The 20,127-nt window shown below is 47.4% G+C and overlaps 1 protein-coding gene across 2 annotated transcripts in view; it reads right to left on the minus strand.

Moving 5' to 3' along the window:
* The window catches only part of TP63 (tumor protein p63), a 131,852-nt gene that overhangs the window by 82,419 nt on the left and 29,306 nt on the right, over positions 1-20,127 (minus strand). For both annotated transcript variants that reach the window (XM_073358732.2, XM_073358733.2), the window contains one exon: positions 19,281-19,413. In XM_073358732.2, coding sequence (XP_073214833.1) covers positions 19,281-19,413 — 133 coding nt within the window. The remainder of the gene's footprint in view (positions 1-19,280; positions 19,414-20,127) is intronic.

Consider the following 20,127-nt stretch of genomic DNA (forward strand, 5'->3'; position numbering starts at 1 on the left):
GGATCACGGTGTTAAAATCCATCCCCCCAGAAGTACTAAGAACCTCACTCTGTGTGTGTGTGTGTGTCTCTCTCTCTCTCTCACACACACACACAAATATGCAAACAGATAACCTAAAAGCATTTGCAGACAATAAAGTGGCAGCGGGCATGCAGTGCACCAACTAAATGCCAAAACCTGTCATCCCCTTATCTGCGATTGCTTTAGGTAACTCCTTTGTACCCTATATTCCCCCTTCCCCCCCATCCATAAGTGTAATAGGCCATAAAAATACTCCAAAAACTCAAATGTAAAAAATGTTTACAAGCAGCTAGTCCAAATGGTCTCCTGGCTCTGAGCACTGCCCTGGGAGAATCCTAAAATCTGGCTACTCCGCAGCAGAAGCATATTGTTCAAATAATTTAAAGGACACCCAAAAGCAAGAAGGCACCTGGATGCTCTGTACAGCAGGATTTATTAAATATTTAACACACACAAATAGGAATTTACGGCCTGGCTTATGTGATCCTCACTCAGCCCTCCCGGGCCTGTCTGTGCCGGAGGAAGGAGAGGAAGTTACCATGCTGCCACCTGGCTCAGAAAAAAAAAAAAATAATAAAAAGGCAGACTACTGCCCCGACTTTGGAAGTAACAGGGGACCTACGGGAACAGCAACCCTGCCGACTTGCACAGGCTGGTGGTTCCAAAGTTCCCATTTGTGGATCTCAGCTGGGATTGCCAAATGCGCTCAGCCTTAGTTTGCCTTAATGGGAGCAGGGTTGCACTCCACATCGGCCTTACTGAAAATGCCACTCTTTGAACACAGGGAGTCTGTCACACAGACATCTAGCCACGACGTGAACAGGCTGTTTGTGGAGAATACATGGAAAGAAAACTCACTTGGCCTGCTTTTGAAAGAGCAGTTATAAGGTGTGTCGGGGGAGAAAATAAACACACTTTTTTACAAGAGTCCAGATGAGACAGAACTGCTTGCCTTTGAAATATAATTACAGTGCTCCTGGATTTTTATGTCTAGGAGTCACTAATAGACCTACAGCCAACTGATGACTTCTCTCCAGGCTGCGACTGCTCACACTGAAGTCAAACCTCATGCTTCAAGGCTTGAGAGAACAACCAGCAGGAGCGTATGTGAGGAGAGTAAGGGATTCCAAACAGGGCTGCAAGACTGGCACCGTGGTTTATGGAGAGATGGTATCCTTTGTCTGAAGTATCCGGTACTGTTCAGTAACAGATACAGGAGAGCTAACTATTAGGTAAGCACTGACTGCTTAAGTATTGTCTAGTGGTTGGTTTAGGAAACTGTTTCTATTCCCAACTCTGCCACTAATTCTGTGCATCTCCTTGGGAGAATCACCCAGCCTCAGACACCTCATCAATTCCAATCATCGGGGGTGGGGAGGAGGAGGTGAGAGACACTGAAAAGTACTTCATTGCTTATATGAATATGAGTGCAAATGGGTCCCACACATACAACCCCTTTGCAGATTAGCAGAATGTGATGTGTTCTCAGAACCTAGCAATAGTGAAGAGGAACAAAAGTCTTTCTTGGAAGAGAAAGTCTAGGAGTAACAGAGGGTGCCGCAGTCAGCTCTGGATTTACCTAGAGGTAATATAAGGTATCCACAGCTGCCTGCAGTTCTTCTGGGCATATAAGATATAGCACAAATATATGGCGTTGGCTAGTCAGCACTGCATCCCCCACACCTGCACTGGCTCCGACAGCACCGGGGGAGAAGTCTTCTCTGCACAGCTGTCACAGAGGAACAGCTGGACGTACACCCCTCTCCGCTCTGCTTCTGGGGAAGGTAAAGTCAGCAGGTGACAAAGGCAGACACACACCACTGTGGCATGAGGCAAACCCGATGAGTCACATGGAATGCACAAGTATGACAGCGAGTCAGGGCCTCAAACTGTAACCACAGGACATACATGCTTAGCTACCTTGGGACAGAATGGCTGCAGTCAGAACAGCATTGTGGGCATGTCATGTTTATGGTTTCTCTGCTTCAGATCAAATACGCTCAAGTTACAGGATGCTTTCCCCCCTCACACACACACACACACTTTTTCCTTAAGCTAGCAGCTTGTACCCGCTTCCCCTGCCCCCAGGCAGTGAAAGATCAAGGCTTGATCTTTTTGCCTCTTATGTTATCATTAGAAATAAACCTCCTGAAATCTGAATCAAGTGGACCATTCTTATGACAATGCAGGAGACAGAATGGAATACAGTATAATCTCCTGTATCCCCTGTTGGCTGTGCAGAACTAACCGGGGGGTTGTGGGGGAAAAGGGGGGGGGGAGAGAGAGAGGAGATTTTGCCTCTAAAATTAGCTCTGATTAGATTACTATACAGCAATATACTTAGCAGGCCCTTTGAAGAGAAGTGAATGCTACCAAGGTGCTTATCTACAGACCACAGCTTTCTAGAGGGATTTTCAAGGGGCGATGTTCTGTGCGTTAAGGTCAGAATATTCTTGTTCAATACTTTGGGTTTTTTGCTCCAGTTCATCTGTTCTTTTGAGGGGGGTGGGGAAACCCAAAGTGCCAAAGAGGCTGAGCTAAGCTTTCAGAAGTGATGTGATTTTAGCACTTCAGTTTGTGGATGTTCAACTTGACACCTTAAGTGAGCCCAATTCTCAAAAAGTGCCAATCATCCACCCTCTGAAAGTCAGGACCCTATAAGAGGTCTCAGGCTGGGTGTCCCAAAATTTTGGTGCAAAAACCTGCACTAGTCACTTTTGACAGTTCAGCCAGAATACTGACAGCATCATTCCTTGGTCTTTCTAGAAAGCATCTGAAGCCATTTTACCTGGATGGACACGATACGCAGACTCAGAAGAGACCTTGATTTAACACGTCATCCAAAGTACACTGCTTCTAGCTTTATAGCACACTGCACAGCTTCATTATTAAAGCCAGAGTCCTGGTTCTGTATGTGAATGTATAACCTTCTGAAGCAAGTGTGACATCAGCCAAGTCAAACTCTTTATTCAAGTTCTCCTGTTTCCCCACTGTCCAGATAGCGTGGAGTGGATTATAAAACACGTTTGTTGTTGTTGTTGTTGTTTAAGAATCAGACTTCACTGTAGCATTATCCCTTCCTGAAGTCTAAAGTGATAGTGCTTTCAGCCACAACGGCAAGTGTCACAGACAAGTCTCAGAAGCCTGATGACAATACAATTAAATGATTATGCAAGTTCTTGTAGCGGGGTGTGTGTGTGCCTATTAGGTGGTTCAGCATGAACTTCCTGCAGATCAAAGCAAAAACTACTCACATCTCCCCACTTAATTTCACAAACTAGCTTGTGGATAAGCCCTTCAGGAGAATGGTAAAACCAGCTCAGCTCAGCAGCATTTACAAATGTAGGTTTAGATAAAAGGAAGGAAAAAAGAAACTACATTGGTTTGTTACCTCCTTTGGATAACCACTGAATGCTTAAAATGAGACACCATTAAATAGTTTGGGGGTGGAGGAACTAAAAAGTTATGAAATATTTTCACAGGTTTACTTCCCCAGTGAAAAATTTTCTTGTAAGTATGTACCTATCCTACTATACAAATGCAAACTGAGAAGTGAAACTTATTAGAAACAGAAGCAAATCCAATCAATTTATTTTCATTGTTCAAGCCAAGTTGAAGAGCAAAAAAAGTAAAGAAACAGCATAAAGCATAAGAGAAATATCTCCATCTAAGGCAGTGGTTTTCAACCTTTTATCAGGTTTCAGAGTAGCAGCTGTGTGTTAGTCTGTATCTGCAAAAAGGAAAATGGAGTACTTGTGGCACCTTAGAGACTAACAAATTTATTTGAGCATAAGCTTTCGTGAGCTACAGCTCACTTCATCCGATGCATTCTCAGTTGCAGACCCCTAAAAAATTTCAAAAGAGATGCAGACCCCTTTGGAAATCTTAGGTATAGTCTGCAGACTTCAAGGGGTCTGTGGACCACCGGTTGAAAACCTCTGAGCTAAGGCAATATGAGTAACCCAAAGATTTTTCTTCTTTAAGTTGTGTTTTGTTTTTTTAAAAAAGACCTAATCTACTACAGAAAGATTACACCTTTGTGAGAAAGCACTTTACCCTCTAATGTTACCAGTAACATCTTCGGATCCTGCAACTTTTGGCGCACGAGTAGACTCTTTTCAGTAGGGCTACATACATGGACAGGCTGCTGTGCCCACACAAGAAGCTGCAGGATCAGGACCTGCAATGGCTACAGTTCAAAAAGATTAGAGGAAGCCACTCTCCATTTTATTCCATTGGTGCACTTGACAGAACTTGGCGTACAGTCAGTTTCACCACAGTCAATTCTCCTTAAGTATGTGTGTCTTCCCCCACAGCATCAAGGGAGAGAACACAACTGGATGACAGGAGAATGGGGTTGTACGGACACAAGAATTGGCAGGGGGACTAAGGGGTTAGGGGTAGGTGTAATAGGCAAGACTGCTTTTAAAGCAGTTTTGAAAATGTACCAGATTTCAAGCAAGCCGTACATCCCCAAGTCTTTAAAATTCAAAAGTCAGAGCAATCCTTGCTCCCTTCACAAAATCTCAAACTGCACTTTGCTCGCAACCTGCGACACACACAATCACTTTTGCAAGTTCCAGAGGAAAAATTGGTTTCAGAGTAGCAGCCGTGTTAGTCTGTATTTGCAAAACGAAAGGGAGGACTTGCGGCACCTTAGAGACTAAGAAATTTGAGCATAAGCTTTCATGAGCTACATCCGATGAAGTGAGCTGTAGCTCACGAAAGCTTATGCTCAAATAAGAGGAAAAATTGAGATTCACTGAAGGTAAAGCAGTTCTGCAACCGGTTTACACCCACAGGATCTCTCAGCTTTCCCTCCCCAAAGCAGTACGCCTTCCCCAATTGGCTGTCACAACAGGCCTGCCCTCTGACCATGGGTAAACATCTGCACACGCTGCCTATTTGAGCTGTTACAGTCTGGTATCTCCACAGAATGCCTCAAGGGCTAATTAGAGTGTTAATAGGATCGTGTTGGGAGATAACACTGCAGAGGGGAAAATTGTGAAACAAAACCAGTTCCTTCACAACAGATTTGCAATATTGGTTTAGGAAGGGTAGGCACAGCCCCTGAGGAGGCTGCTCTACAGCTCTTGAGCCCTTTTTAATAAGGAGCAAGACACTCCTCTTGAATGGCTCAATTACGCAGCCAAGATTACGCAAGGTCTTCATTCCTTTCCATTTCCCTGCACAATCAAAAAACCTCCAGCCCTTTTTCTGCAGTGACAAGGCTTGGAAGTGGAGCCTGCTCCCACTGGGAATACCACAGGGCCCATGATAGATAGGTATGTATTACTATTACTATTATAGGTATGTATTACTATTACTATTACTATTTAGTACTGAGTGACACAGGCTTATGTTACATACAGTACCTACAACATATGACTGTAATTGGCATCCCTGGATAGCACCCAGAATTTAATCAACAGAAAGTGTTCCTTGTATTCTATTTCTGACATTCCTATTATTCCTTGATTTTTGTGCAAATAAATCAAAGCACTGCCATGCTAAATTCTTTTAAAGTAGTCTCTAAGTAGTGTATCACGACTGAAAGGATAGCAAGTCCTAGGTGAGAACAAAGATCTTTGCAAGCAAGCTGCCCAGAAAATTGTAGCAGGGTTTCACGGCACAGAAGCCACCACAAGTCTATGGAACTGTTAAAAAGGTTCTGAGCGCTATGGTGTGGAAATAAAGCTTATTTTTTGCTGAAATAGGCTTTTGTGGCCCAACTGTCGAGCGATTCTGCAGGCAAAGCCTCCAAGACCTCAGCAGCAGTTTGCCACTGCAGTAATCATACTTGGCGCCTGGTCACCTCTTTCATCTGAAGATTTCAAAGTGCTCTGCAAACATTTAATGCATTAAGTATCCAGCGTTGCTGTAAGCTAGGCAATTATTTTGAGAATGGAAACAGAGAAGCTAATGGACTTGCCCAAGGTCACACATTAATTCTGTGGCTGATGAGCACCCAGGTCAACTGACTTCCCAGCCTGCACTAACCATTAAACCAGACTCCCCCTGCAGACATGGAATGACGTGTCAGGCCCTTTGGGAAAAGGGAAACAACCCTATCATTGCAAAGTTGCAAGGCTGAAATTTTCCCCATTCAAGCCACACCTCTCATGAGCAGTTATGCTGCGCCAGTCACTCTCACAAGAGCCTCCCTGATGTACACAAAAGACTGCTGTAACAAATGGTATGGATATATGTCATGCCATGAGATGCAGGTTCTTGCGGAGGATAAAAAAAGGATAATCTAAACAAAGGGGAAGAAGGAAGAGCAGAGGGTGGTGACGGATTAGAGAAAGTTCTTTGGTTTGGTTTTGTTTATTAAAAATAAAGAGTAACTGTTGACAAGGCCAGGTTCTCTCTTACCTAAGCATCAGGGTGTCACTTATACAAGATAAGGGGAAGCCAGGACAGCGAGGGTGGGATAAGTTACAGATTACTTACAGGAAATGCACAGCTGATATCAAAGTTCTGGCAATGGATTCGTTTTTAACCAGTGCCCCCTGGTTGGCCAACTTTCCGCAAACCAGTCATTTGTCAATCCGATACAAAGGAAGAGACATCGGCTGCAATGATTTTAGTCTCTTTGGGTATGTCTACGCTGCAGCTGGGGAGCAGGCGGGTGGGTTTGTACTCAGCCAGCTAACCCGAGCCCCGCCCAGGCGCCCTGGCTACATGGCTATTCTTAGTGCGCTAGCTAGAGCGGAGCTACGTGTGTACCCACCCACACTGGGACGCATGCTCCTAGCTGGGGTATGCCCCTTTTCTCTTGAACCTGGCCCCGCTGAAGTCTATGGAGCTTTACGTGCTTATTGCACTCATTGGAACCATCTCACTGTTACCACGTGTTCTCCCCCACCCAACTTGATTATCGTATCCACCGATTGTCTCCTGTTCTCTCCTTACATTGTAAAGTCTCAGCACAGCAAGAGGGCCCTGCCCAGAGCCACTCCAGGGGCTGCTGGAATACAGATAGCAAGAGAGGGCATCCAGGAAATGTATTTTATCACTAGGGCTTCAGTCAGAGCATAAATATACTAACTTAGCCTCACTTTGCAAATACTGGCCCACCCCCTCACCCACTCTCATGCGCTGTATTACCACAGTGCCCAGCCTAGGACCCCACCGTGCCAGACACTGTACAACCTCATCTCGTCAGAGCAAGCGTCTGCCCCGGAGAACTTACAACCACCGAAACAGACGAGCCAAAAGAAATGAGCAGGGACATGGGCACAAAGAGGAGAAGTGACTTGTCAATGGCCAACGCAGCAGGTCAGCTGCAGAGATGGGAACAGGCCTCAATTCCCAGATCTGTGCTCTGTCCCCTGGATTACACTGACCTCTGTCTGTCCTCGAATCCTGTGCTCCTCAGTGGAGAGACCACACCTTCAGCTCCATTAGGAAAACATCTAGGACACTGTAGGTACTATTATAAAATAATATTTAAAGTTCAATCCCTATTTTCAATTCTTTAACAGGAGGCCTTCCCAGGAGAAAGGCCAAACCCAGGCAATTTTTTTTTTTTTTTTGCGCATTTTCTCCCCATAATTAGGTTAATTTAACTAAGTCCACTTTGTGTCAATGTCTGTTTTCATTTTACTTTATTCCTTTAGTTTCATTCATCCCAGACATGCAAGATGAAACTTTTGTTACCGTACCACCATATAGCAAAACAGACGATGGTGTTCACATACTCATCTTCTGCAATCCATATTTTAAAGCTAATGCGATTACATGCCCATCAATGGAAAATGCCTTTTCCTGCAGGCAGGTTTAGATTCACTGCAGGTGCTCAGAAACGAAGGTGTCCCTCAGAGCTGGTTAATTAGTACAGGCCAGAATCGCTCCTTAATCTACTCCTAACACTGACTTACCATCCCAGCCATTGCGATCTTAATTTGCTCCCTGGTTAATTTAAATGTTACCAAATTCACTGTTGTACAGTAGTGGCAGGACAAGCCTAGCAGTCTCCTTTTGAAATAGCGGAGAAAAGAACGCAGCACTCAACACGCAGAACGGAACATGACTGACCATGCAAGCAAACGGATATTCAGATGAACTTTTTGCGGGGGGGCGGGGGTGTGTGCAAGGTTCCATATAGAGAAAAAACCTGCATTAGCACAGGGAGATGGACATTGGGCCAGGGGCCTATTTACAGTAAAGCCCAATATGTGGGGCCCTACCAAATTCACACGTCATGGACTGTGAAATCTGGTTCTGTGTGCACTTTTACCCTATACTACACAGATTTCACGGGGGAGACCAGAGTTTCTCAAACTGGTGGTCCTGACCCAAAAGAGGGTTGCGGGGGGGGGGGGGGGTGTAAGGTTGTTTTAGGGGAGTCACGGTATTACCACCCTTACTTGGTGGTAAGGGCGTGGCGGCTGCTGACCCAGGGCCCAGCTCTGCAGACAGCAGCTCAGAAGTAAGGGTGGCAATACCGTACCGTGCCATCCTTCCTTCGGCGCTGCCGATGGCTCTGCCTTCAGAGCTGGGCTCCCGGCCAGCAGCCACCGCTCTCCAGCTGCCCAGCTCTGAAGGCAGCACCGCCCCCAGCAACAGCGCAGAAGGAAGGGTAGCAATGCCACAACCTTGTGACCCCACCCTACCCCCACAACTCCTTTTTGGGTCAGAAGCCCTACAATTGCAACACCATAACATTTCAGATTTAAATAGCTGAAATAATGAAATTTTTAAAATCCTATGAGTGTGAAATCAACCAAAATGGACTGCGAATATTGGTAGGGCCCTACCAAATGTGAGAGATACTTGCCAGACACTCAAGGAGTCCCTGCACCCCAAGGATCTCACACTCAGGGCAGATGGAAGGGTACACAAAACAGAGATGAAAAGAACAATACAAGTGAATTAGATTCACGTCTGGCAGAATGGCTGGAGAGGGGTTTCCAAGAGATGCTTAAACGTAGGCAGGGAGTGTGTCTTGCAGAAGAGTTCAGGGAGGTCAAGCCATGCACAGGGCACCGTGTGGAACGTGGTACAGGAACAAAGTAGGTGCAGCTGACAACTGGCAGAGCACAGATGACATGGAGCATGAGCTCTAGCGAATTAGGATTTTTGCAGTGCAGATACATTTCTCACTCCTGCCTCAACAACCTCAGGGGGCACAAGAAAGAACCCAAAGGTTCAAAACAGAGTCTCCATTAAAAAGTGGCAAGGAAAAACCTCGCCTAGCCTGGGGAGAAAGGAAACAGACAGCATTGTGCGGGGTAGGTTAGAGATCAGGACAACAATGAAATAGACTAAAGGGATAAAACACCAACTGCACCATGAACCCACGTCCTGGGCAAGGCTGGACGCCCTGTTTCTTCTATTCCCTGACCCAAAGCTAGGAGCCTGGTCTCATGCTCTGGCCATACTCAGGTCTTGCCAATATAGCTTTTTGAACACAAACTCTGATTTGGGCAAGCGGGTTGCAAATTCTAATTCAAGGTCAACGATGAGGAAACATCCTGCTCATCACCCCAGCCCCACATGAACTTACAAGGTAAGTATGAACTAATGAAAACAAACTATAAGAGAAACAGGATGGCTGCGGTCCACTTATATTTGTGTACTACCATACTTAGTGGTTTGTCTGAGCTTCAATTGCCTAAGGCCAAGTAAGGTATTTACTACTTAAGGGCTCTAACCCAGTTAAAATGTTTAAGAGAAATAAGAGGAACAATGTTTACAACTGGGAATGGATCCTACCAATCAGGACAGACAGCAGCATATTAAGTTTCTTATATGAACAGTATAAGCTTCCTCTTTGCAAGTTCCCAGACACTGGCAGCAAAAGCACCCCGAGCTCGTTGCTTGCAGATCAATATCACTTTAGATTAATGTTCCTGGAGCCCTCTGAAGATGGTAAGTGTTATTGCTTCCTAACAGATGCAGCATCATGGAAAATTTTGGAGATTACCCTGCTTGCTCCAGGAAGATCAGTTTTTTGGGAGGGTGGTTGCTGCTGTGGTGGTGGTAGACTATTTGCGTAGACACAGGATGTGAGGTTGCTTAGAACAGCAACTCCTATCTATTCCAAGTCTCCGGAGAAGCTGAGCGAGGGCACTCGACTCACGCTTCTAACACTGCCCCCAGACTGGCGAAGCTAAATTACCTTGTTCAACCCATGTTCTGAACCCATCCTACTCAAAGAGGAGGTATGGGATTGCTTTGAATGCTGTGTTCCCACCATCTTCTCTCCCTTCTCTCTTTGATGTTTAATCCTACTTCATTTTATGAAACTGCATTAGACGCTCAGTTCCCCAGGGCAGCTACTTTAACTGGGTAAACCACAGTGAACACCTACGGTGCTCTTAGCTAACTGGAGTTAGTTTTATTTAGGATTGTTTGCACTCCAGAAGTGCACACAGTGTGCTAGGTGCAGTCAGGATGCACAAAGACAAGACAATCCCTGTCCCAAGGAGCTTGCAGTCAGATGTAACGTTTTTATTGTTCAGCATCTAATACTGTACATGCCACACAAGGAATACGCTGTGCATCCATGAAGTCATCCAAAGGAAGCATGGTAGGAATTCCGTAGATCTGAACCCAGTACTATAATTTTAGGTCCACATCAAATCCAAAGCCATTCAAGACTGAATAAAACTTTCAAGATATTGGTATTAAAAAAAGTAAGATTTCAGGAGAGCGATAATATTTTTACACCTAAGGAGCACCCTTCGTCCCCAAAGCTCTTTACAAACAGAAATGCAAATGACTCTGGGCAGCAGCCAGACAGCAATGAGAGGAAGGGAAACTTTGCAAACATATTTTAACAACAACAACAAAAGCGTCGCTGAAGCTTTGGAGTCCATGCAAAGCAGAAAGAATCTTAGTACCCAAAGTATCTGCCTCAGAAGAGGCAGAGTTGACCCTTTCTGGATTTGAACCTGTGACCCCATTTCAAACCTGGTGAGCAGAGTTTGGAGGTACATATGTTGCAGAAGATAAACATTCAGTAAGATTAAAATGCAAAGGCTGAATGGGAAGTGCTCACAAATACAGCTGAAAACAAGACAGGAGTTGCAGGGGAGGTCACAGGCACCAGAGATGAATAAAATAAGCGGAAAAGATTGCTCATTACAGGAATACTTTTGCATAATCTCAACCTTCACTAAACAAATGTATCTGCATGCAGAAGAATTAAAAACTTGGCAAGCCTCAGAAACCCTTTCATGCATGAACACAGACAGCAGTGCAAATAAAAGTTTGCTCAAACGTCTGAACGGTCTGCAAGCTTCCCATCTAGCCTTCCGTGGTCAATCCTGGAATGTTTAGGGATGGAAAAAGAGGACCACACAAGCCATCTGGGTTCATCTACCCATCATGCTGGTCGCGCTACGTAATGCTTCTCTCTTCCAGTGCCCTTTTGTGATGAAGCAGCTTCAACTGCTGCCCCTGGAAGCACACATCACATCTGAGTCAACTATTGCAATACAGACATGCCCCCTGGAGCCAATTGGTGTACGTCCTGTATTAGCCAGCTGCCCCTAGAATGCAGCTACCTCTTTGTATACAGTCACTTCCCCTTTGCCCTTCAATCTCACACCTCTGTCAGCTGCCTTCTGTCTTCCACTTGCTAAAGTTCTTACCCTGCAAAGCACTTAAAGCATGTGCTTAACTTTCATTGAGGTCCCTGGGATTGTTCATGTGCTTAAAGTTAAGTATCTGTTGCCTCCTGAAGCCTGCCCAACGTGTAGGGCAGAGACTGGCTTCTTTGTTACTTGTCTGTACAGCAAGTGACAAAAGGGGACTCAGGTCCTGGACTGTGGTTCCTATAGTGGAATATAAAAGGTACATTTTACCTTGCTTTGATCATCATCATATGGGCTTCTGCAGGCCATAAACTGATCAACAGCGGAGTTCAGAAATCAATCCAGGTGGGCTGCACCAGTAAGTCATACCAGTACCCCTCTGACAGACCTAATTACTACAGGAGTTAGAACTTAACACAAAACTCTCAGCTTTCAAGCTTCTTGGGTTCCTAATGCAGGGTGGCCAACCGGTGGCTCCGGAGCCCCATGTGGCTCCTCAGACGTTAACATGCGGCTCCTTGTCTAGGCACCGACTCCGGGGCTGGAGCGACAGGTGCCAACTTCCCAGTGTGCCAGGGGGTGCTCACTGCTCAACCCCTGGCTCTGCCACAGGCCCTGCCCCCACTCCACCCCTTCCCACCCTCTCCCCTGAGCCTGCCATGCCCTCGCTCCCCCCCCCCCCCCCCACAGAGCCTCCTGCACGCCACGGAACAGCTGATCAGGAGGTGCGGGGAAGGAGGGGGAAACGCTGATCGGCAGGGCTGCCAGTGGGCAGGAGGCGCTGGGATTGGAGGGGGGGCTGCTGACGTATTACTGTGGCTCTTTGGCCAGGTACATTGTTAAATTCTGGCTCCTTCTCCAGCTCAGGTTGGCCACCCCGTCCTAAGGGAAATCCGATGAAGTGAGCTGTAGCTCACGAAAGCTCATGCTCAAATAAATTGGTTAGTCTCTAAGGTGCCACAAGTCCTCCTTTTCTTTTTGAGGAAACACTGTTTCAAAACACTGTTTCACTAGGAGGGTGGTGAAGCACTGGAATGGGTTCCCTAGGGAGGTGGTGGAATCTCCATCCTTAAGGTCAGGCTTGACAAAGCCCTGGCTGGGATGATTTAGTTGGGGGTCGGTCCTGCTTTGAGCAGGGGGCTGGACTAGAAGACCTCCTGAGGTCTCTTCCAGCCCTCATCTTCTATGATTCTGGCTGAGAGAGTCTGCAGAGAGGGAAACAATCTTAACAACTTAAACATTCCCCCCACCCCTCTAACAGCTACAATCCTACTCATGCTGCATCCACAATCCCACATTGCAACTACAATTAGTTTACTAACCAGTCTTCTGATTGCTGTTATACCAGTGATGCAGCACTACAATTAGCCAGGAACACAGTCCATATGAACAGGTTGCAAGACTAGGGGAAGGGAAGATGCACAGGCCACTGTGTGAAGACCCTGGAACTGATGGCCTGTTATTATAGGGTAAATCCCAGGAGAGTTTTGCAGCAGTTCTCTTTGGGCTTGTCTACTCAGTGAGTAACTGCGCAGCAAGCCAGGGTGCGAAACAAAGAGCCCTGGAGCACAGTTTGTTACCCAAGAGCAAGCTGCAGTCTGCGACTTTCACGGTCCTGTAGCAACGTCCATATGGGATGTTTCTGTGCAGGAAGCTGACGCACTGTGGATTCCCACCTTGGCTTGCCGCGCAGTTACTTGTTGCATAGACAAGCCCTTTGTTGCAGGTATGGCAGAATGTACAGTGCGAGCACACCGTCAAGGACTACGCGATGCAAGGTACTGCAATTGCAAGAAAACTTCTCTGCTGACAACACGTGCACAAAGGCCCAGCAGAGAACATTCTGACAGCAGTAAAGCCTGGTTTCCACAGAGACTGAAAGATGGATTTAAAAACAGGGATTTTTTTTGAACCCGCTAAGAAAGCTCTGACCAAGGAGACTGCCGGTAGAAAGGCATTCTGCTGAACTGGTTCGGCAAGGGGCCCACGCAGGAGGAAGGCTAGCTTAGGGGCATGCAGGGAAGGTATGTACACGGAGGGAGAGGGAGTCATAAACTCACCTTCCCCAGCTACATCACCTCAAACAGCATTCATGCTGCCAGTGGGTAGAGCTTATCAGGGCCCTCAGAAGAGACCCCCCTGGCCAATTCCCAGTTCGAGGGCTATGGTGGAAACAGTAGTTTTTCCACGTTAAGAGTGAGCTGTTTCAAAGAAAGATGACAAACTGGGTGCTAGACAGTTCTCTAGAGGAGTTCTCCAGAGAGAGACCGGTATTACCTGGATGGTGTACCAGCCGCTTGAGAGCTCCCCAATAGTCTAGGTCAGTGGTTCTCAACCTGGGAGTACACAGAGGTCTTCCTGGGGGTACATCAACTCACTTAGATATTTGCATAGTTTTACCAAAGCCTCCATAAAAAGCACTAGCAAAGTTAGGACAAACTAAAGTTTCAAACAGACAACGACTTGTTTGTATGACTCTGTAAACTAGACACTGAAACGCAAGTACAATATGTATATTCCAGTTGATGTATTTTATCATTACATGGTAAAACGGAGAAAGTCAGCCATTTGTCAGTAACAGCATGCTGGGACACCTTTGCATTTTTAGGTCTGATTTTGTAAGCAAGTGGTTTTTAAGTGCAGTGAAACTTGGAGGTACTCAAGACAAATCAGCCTGCTGAAAGGGGTCCAGCAGTCTAGAAAGGTTGAGAGCCGCTGGTCTAGAGCGCCCGTGATGCTGTAGCTCAGAAGCATTTGGTCATGTGTCTGTGTCTATCAATAAAGTTCCTAGTTCCTTGCAATGGTGACAAATCAGAGCAAAAGGCCATTGATAGCACACCACTGGCCAATTGACCGGAGAAGCAACATTACATCCAAGAGACACCAACCTATGATCAGCACTCTCATGTCCCTGCCAGGTGCAGCCAGGATGTGGGGCAATTGTAATGAGGAGCCCAGCCCCTGCAGCGAGCAGCAGAGATCCCAGCTGGGCCTTCAGCACGAAGAGACAGGTCTTAGCTGTGAGCAATAGACCGAGGCAGCCACTGACAGGAGATACCACCAGCACTCCTGCTACACAAGGTATGACGTAACGATGCCAGAGCAGTTCTCACGGGCTTTGTCCAGATGAAACACAAGCTACAGCCTTTCCTCTCAGGGGAGGCTTTCAACCCAGGAGATAGAAGGAGGTGGTTGCTACAGCGTTCTGCTCTACAGGAAACGTGCGGGCAACCCACCAGCCAAAGCATCCTCCCTGCTTACCCATCCATGCTGAATGCCTGGCAGAGTGTGAAACCCCTGTCCCTCCATCTCCGCACGCTCCTACCCTCTTGGGAAGTCAAGCTTTGGCTCCACTGTGTTACTTCCCAACCTAAGTGAATTGTGGGTCTTAGAAACACAGGGGAAAGGAGGACATTCCCTTTGGGGCTTGTGAGGGACCCAGTCACAAGACAGAAGGGGGCGGAAGGGAAGGGATGCTACCTGAGTTATTTCACACCCAACCCCCTAAATTCTGTTCTGCTCCCCTCTCTGCCACCTCCGGCTCCCTTTCATATGAGCAGAGCCCTGGTCACCAGCACCTCTGAAAAAAGCATGCCAAGAACAGGGCATTTCTACTGTAAAACAGAGCAGGAGAATGGGAGGTCTGGGTTCCATGGGAGAAGACGTCGCTTCCTTTTCAACCAACTGCCACCGGGAACAGAGGACTTTTTCCCCCTTATCTCTCTCCATTTTCTGTTTCCCTACTAGATTACAAACGCAACCGACTGACATAAACCAACACAGGGTAGCTCCCTGGTCTTCCATTCGCAGACGGGACACAAACACGTCCCAGCTGTGGGAAAGTCCAGGTCAGAATTTTTGCCCCCTCTGTAATTCTGTTCTCTACAGATCTGCTTTGGTTCAGCCACAAGGTGCTGGGTTGGATGCAGGAATCGCTGCATGAAATTCTCTGGCTTATGTAATGCAGAAGGTCAGACCGGATGACCATAATAGTCTCTTCTGGCTTTAGCACCTAGGAATCCACATCCTCTGCCCAAAACATTCCCTGATGTGGCCCCCACGGGCAGGACTCTGTCTCGGGGGAGCTTGGTTGTGCCCAAGCAGAGGAGTTACTGCTGGTTTTGAAGCAGGACAGCAGAGAGGAGACTTAGCGTTCAAGCTCAGAAAGGTATGAAGCGTGGCATCTCAGCAGGACCAGCGCAGCCAGCCCCCTTCTCATCTAAATCCCGCCTTAAAACTCCGCATTTCTGGGATGCCCTGGCTATCGAAGGGACTTATTATGGTCCCATTGCCATAGCACCCAAGTGCCTCGCAATCTTGAATGGATTTATCCTCATCACACCCTGTGTGCTAGGGAAGTGCGACAATCTCCATTTTACACTGCGGAGCTGAGGCCCAGAGAGAGTAAGCAACCTGCCCAGGGTCCGCCAGGAAGTCTACAGTACAGCAGGGAATTGAACCCAGGACTTCAGCCAACACCCTAAACACTGAACCATCCTTCCTCTCTAGTGAAACTGTAAAAGTCACTTATTTCTTTAGTAACTTCCCCACAAAGGTGGGCACACACCTATCCTGAGTAACCACACGATCGGATTACAATGCCCCTTACTCTGCCCCTCTCTATTTAGCACCCAAACACCTCGTGCCATGTGCACTTTACATGCACTTTACATGAGCAACTCTCTTCGGCAGGGCCTTGTATCTTTCTCCAAAGGCCCCAGCTCTGTTAAACTATCCTAATAGTCTTTGCCCATCTGCTGGGACACAGCAGCAGCACAGAAAGCCCTGGGAGCAGACAGTCAGCCTGCAGGTCTGTTTAGCGAACAAGTCAAGACCAGAGGTGCCATTTGCCTTAAAACAATATCGAAGAGTAATAGTCCCATGCACTAGAGACAGACTACTTTAAAAACAGCAGAGCTCTGGGCAGTTATTGTACTGTATTCCCCCCCCCCTCTTTTTGGGCTCAGGGGTTCCTATCCCTGGTTTAAAAACCCCACATTTAGCCAATTGGACGGAAAGCCTTAGAGTAAAAGAATGAGATTTTTAATTATTTTAGCACCCAAGTGCCCTAGTGTTATGAAGGTGCTTCTAATTTAGAATGCTAATTGGAGTAAAAACTAATACGCTACATGTAAAAGACAGAAGCCTCCTCTGAAGCTTATGGAAAGTCAATGAAAGATGTTGCCTTTGGATAAGCCCTTATCTATTTACTTTGCCCCAGTTTAAATCTCTTAGATGCAGCCAGAAAGCTGGCCTTTATCTTCCCATAAGACAATATATTAAAGAGCGCTCTGTTTTAAGCTTAGTCTCATATGGCACCTCCGCTACTACAGCATTCCTTTGTGTTTATCTGCCCTCTTCAACCCTTTCGCTCCGATCAGATGCACAGAGCGCCTCGTGTCTTCAAGTGACATGGCCGAGGTTACGCGAGAGACAGGTGCTAGGAGAACTACTGCCCTGCAGCTATCTGCAGGAAGAGAGGAGATACAGGGTTAGAAGGTATTTCAGATTAAACACAACAATGGCAAACACCTGCCCCGAGGCTACACATTCTCTGCCAGAGCAAGCTGCAGCCTCCGCACGCCCCAGAAACAGCAAAGCAAACACCAAGTTCTCTGCAATGCGGCATTGTCACCCGTCAAGTGTTGTTTGCTAATTTACAGGGGGGAGAGGGAGAAAGAACTTTCCCTATTTTAAAACTAGGCTGTTTGCACAGGTCTGAGATGCATTTTTTCCTTTGTAAAGCCTTTTGTATAACACTTGATTGAACGAAGGAGTTGTTCTCCTTTACTGGAAGACTCTGGTACATTAATAAATTAACACAGGGGCACGCAGCACTTAAAGGGCTTGAACCAACAGCCACGCACCAAGTTACACGGAATTACATTAAGCAGCTTGTCAACAAAGCTCTGTGCTGTGCTATATCCCCATGACATTCGTTAACATTAATGAAAAATCACACAACCCAGCCCCTAAGTGCAGCTTGGAAAATATGTGCCCTGAAGGGTGGAGAGATCAAAGCCACCCAAAACAAGAAAACCAAATCATAGCGAAGGCTGCACTGTGTACAGCAATCGCAACGCTCTTCAGCCAGCAGGAGACAGGATTTTCCAAAGGGCTGCAGTGAGCCATCACACAGGAGAGGGAGGCTTAGAAGGAGGACTCAGGGCAGCGTCACCTTAACGCAGCGCCGCACCAGAAAGCGGAGTTGCGCAGGCTTCTGTAACAAAGCCACAAAGAACTCAACCAGTCAGATGTGGGAGGGAAGCTGACAAAGATACAGCCGATGCTTTTAAGCGATTCCACCAGCTTAGTTCTAATGAAATTTCCCATTTTATAGATGGGGAATCCCCATAGAACAGGGAGAGTCTTTCAGACTGGAGGAACTTTCTAAGGGCACCATTTTACCAGAACTGTCCAACCTTTTGGGGCCCCTGCAACCTTTCAAGGAAACAGCCAAACTTTGCCCCCTCGTGGGTGGTAGAGGCAGGATCTCCATTCTGTGTGGGCTTTGTGACACGTACCCTCCCTGATGGGACAATCTACCTTCCAGCATTGAGATCTGGAGTAGACAAGGCCTGGAAACCCGTGGTCCTTGACTCATGCCTCTGAATTACAAGCACGATGGTCACTGCCAGGATGCGAATTGGCCACTATGGTGGACTGCCGCAGCACTAGAAACCTGTAAGATTAGCCTATAAATATCCTAATGATCTTGTGACTTAACTGTTATGGATTCTGTGGGTGGAATACAGGGAGTGGAGAACTTGGTTCTGCTGACTCTAGCAATAATCATAAGTCCGGGGGGAAAAGACACCCAAGCTGCAGTGTAACAAAAAAGGACCTGCTCATGTGGAAAGTTTTGGCACAGAGCGTCCTAGTCAAGGAGAAGAGACGGCATGACTGCAGAATCAGGAGCTGGGCATGGCCAGCAAATGCTACGACCCCCCTCTCCAGCCTGTAAAGCGACACAGGGAACTGTCAGCCCCCAGAACGCTTGCCAAGAGAAAGAACCAAGGGCAAATAAACCAGCCACCACCAAGGCCTCCCCTGCACGTCACCACCAAACATGCTGGTGAAACACAGTGGTGGCCAAATCTCATTAGAATCGCCGTTTACTCTTGCCTGTCCGGGTGGTGGAAGGGGAGGAGCAATAACCAGGCTAGGGACCCAGGTTTTCAGGCTGTGTCTGCACTACCCTGCTTGTCCGGTTAAAGAATTCCTGCTGTCACTCCTCTAGCCTTGCTCCCTTGGTGAAGGCACCAGTGGGAGCGCCAGGGTAGTCCGGATACCGGCAGCCACCAGTGTTTAAACCCTCAGCCCACATAAGTGCGCTGTAAGCAGGGGAGAGAGCCTGCGGCAGGAGCTGGCTGGAGGGCAAGAATGAGGGGCTGCAGAGAGCTCCCTCTCCGATCCCTCCAAAACCTGCTTTGCTTGGCCCTTCCTTCCATTTGCACTCCCAGACTCTGCCCCCCTCGCTCAGCAATGCTTCAAATCAGAGGCACCACAGAACGCAAATGCAAACATCTCCACCAGCAGGGCCACCAGGCAAGGTGCAGAGAGCTGGCTCCTGAGATCAGCGCCGGGGAGCGAGGCCTTTCACAGGGCGAGCACCTCCAAGGGTTAGCCACAGGCCTGTCAGGCCACCATTCAGAACCAGGGCTAGTGCCGCAGCATAGACAGGGCCCAGAGCAAAGGCTTACACAGACTCACCCACATGGGGTCGCTCCCATCCGCATCCTGCATCCGGACACAATCCATACTGATCTCTATTTTGTTTGTAGGGCCATTGTCTGAAGTATCGTCCATGAAGTTCAAGTTGATCGGCTGAACTGAACATATCGGCCTAAGAGGAAGAAAAGAGAGTCATTAAAACAATGACCGAAATCCTGACTCCACTGAAGTCGACAGCAAAGCTCCCATTTGACTTCAGTGGGGCCAGAATTTCACCCAACAGCCAAGTGTCTGCCAGCCGGTAGCACCGACAATCCCTATGCCAAGTATGGTGGAAAGCAGGGACCCCTCAGATAAAGCATGAGTGTTTGCCAACAGTCTTAATAGCAGCCACTGTGGCTAGTGCACCGGGCTGGGACTGAAGGGACTGTCCCGTGGAGTCAAGCAATGAGCAACAAATCTGTTAAGCCACTGGGGGAAATAAGGGAGCTCAAAGCCAGCAAGAGAGGATTTAAACCTTCCTCTCACCATGTTACAGCTAACAGTGGGTGTCAAGAAGGGGACACAGTCCTCCCTCATTCCCCAGAAACCCCATGCCAATGAAACTCAAGTCCAACCCAAACCTCCCTAGAAGGTTTCACTAAAACCTCTTCACTTTCCTCCCCTCCTCTCCGCAGGTCTTGGAGCCCGTTAGGACCAAAGAATCGATACTGGGGGAGAAGGGACGTTCTCATGATTCCCAACCTGGCTGAGACCAGGAACTCCTTGAAATCTTTCCCTCCCCTCAGCACAGCACCTAGAGGTTAGGAGACGCATTGTGGGGAGGAGTCAGAGGGGAGGAGAGGTGGACGTTACCGATGGGCTTACTTCAAGAAATCTAGTAGGC

Source organism: Lepidochelys kempii, chromosome 9, assembly GCF_965140285.1.
Source record: "Lepidochelys kempii isolate rLepKem1 chromosome 9, rLepKem1.hap1, whole genome shotgun sequence".
Lineage (NCBI taxonomy): Eukaryota > Metazoa > Chordata > Testudines > Cheloniidae > Lepidochelys > Lepidochelys kempii.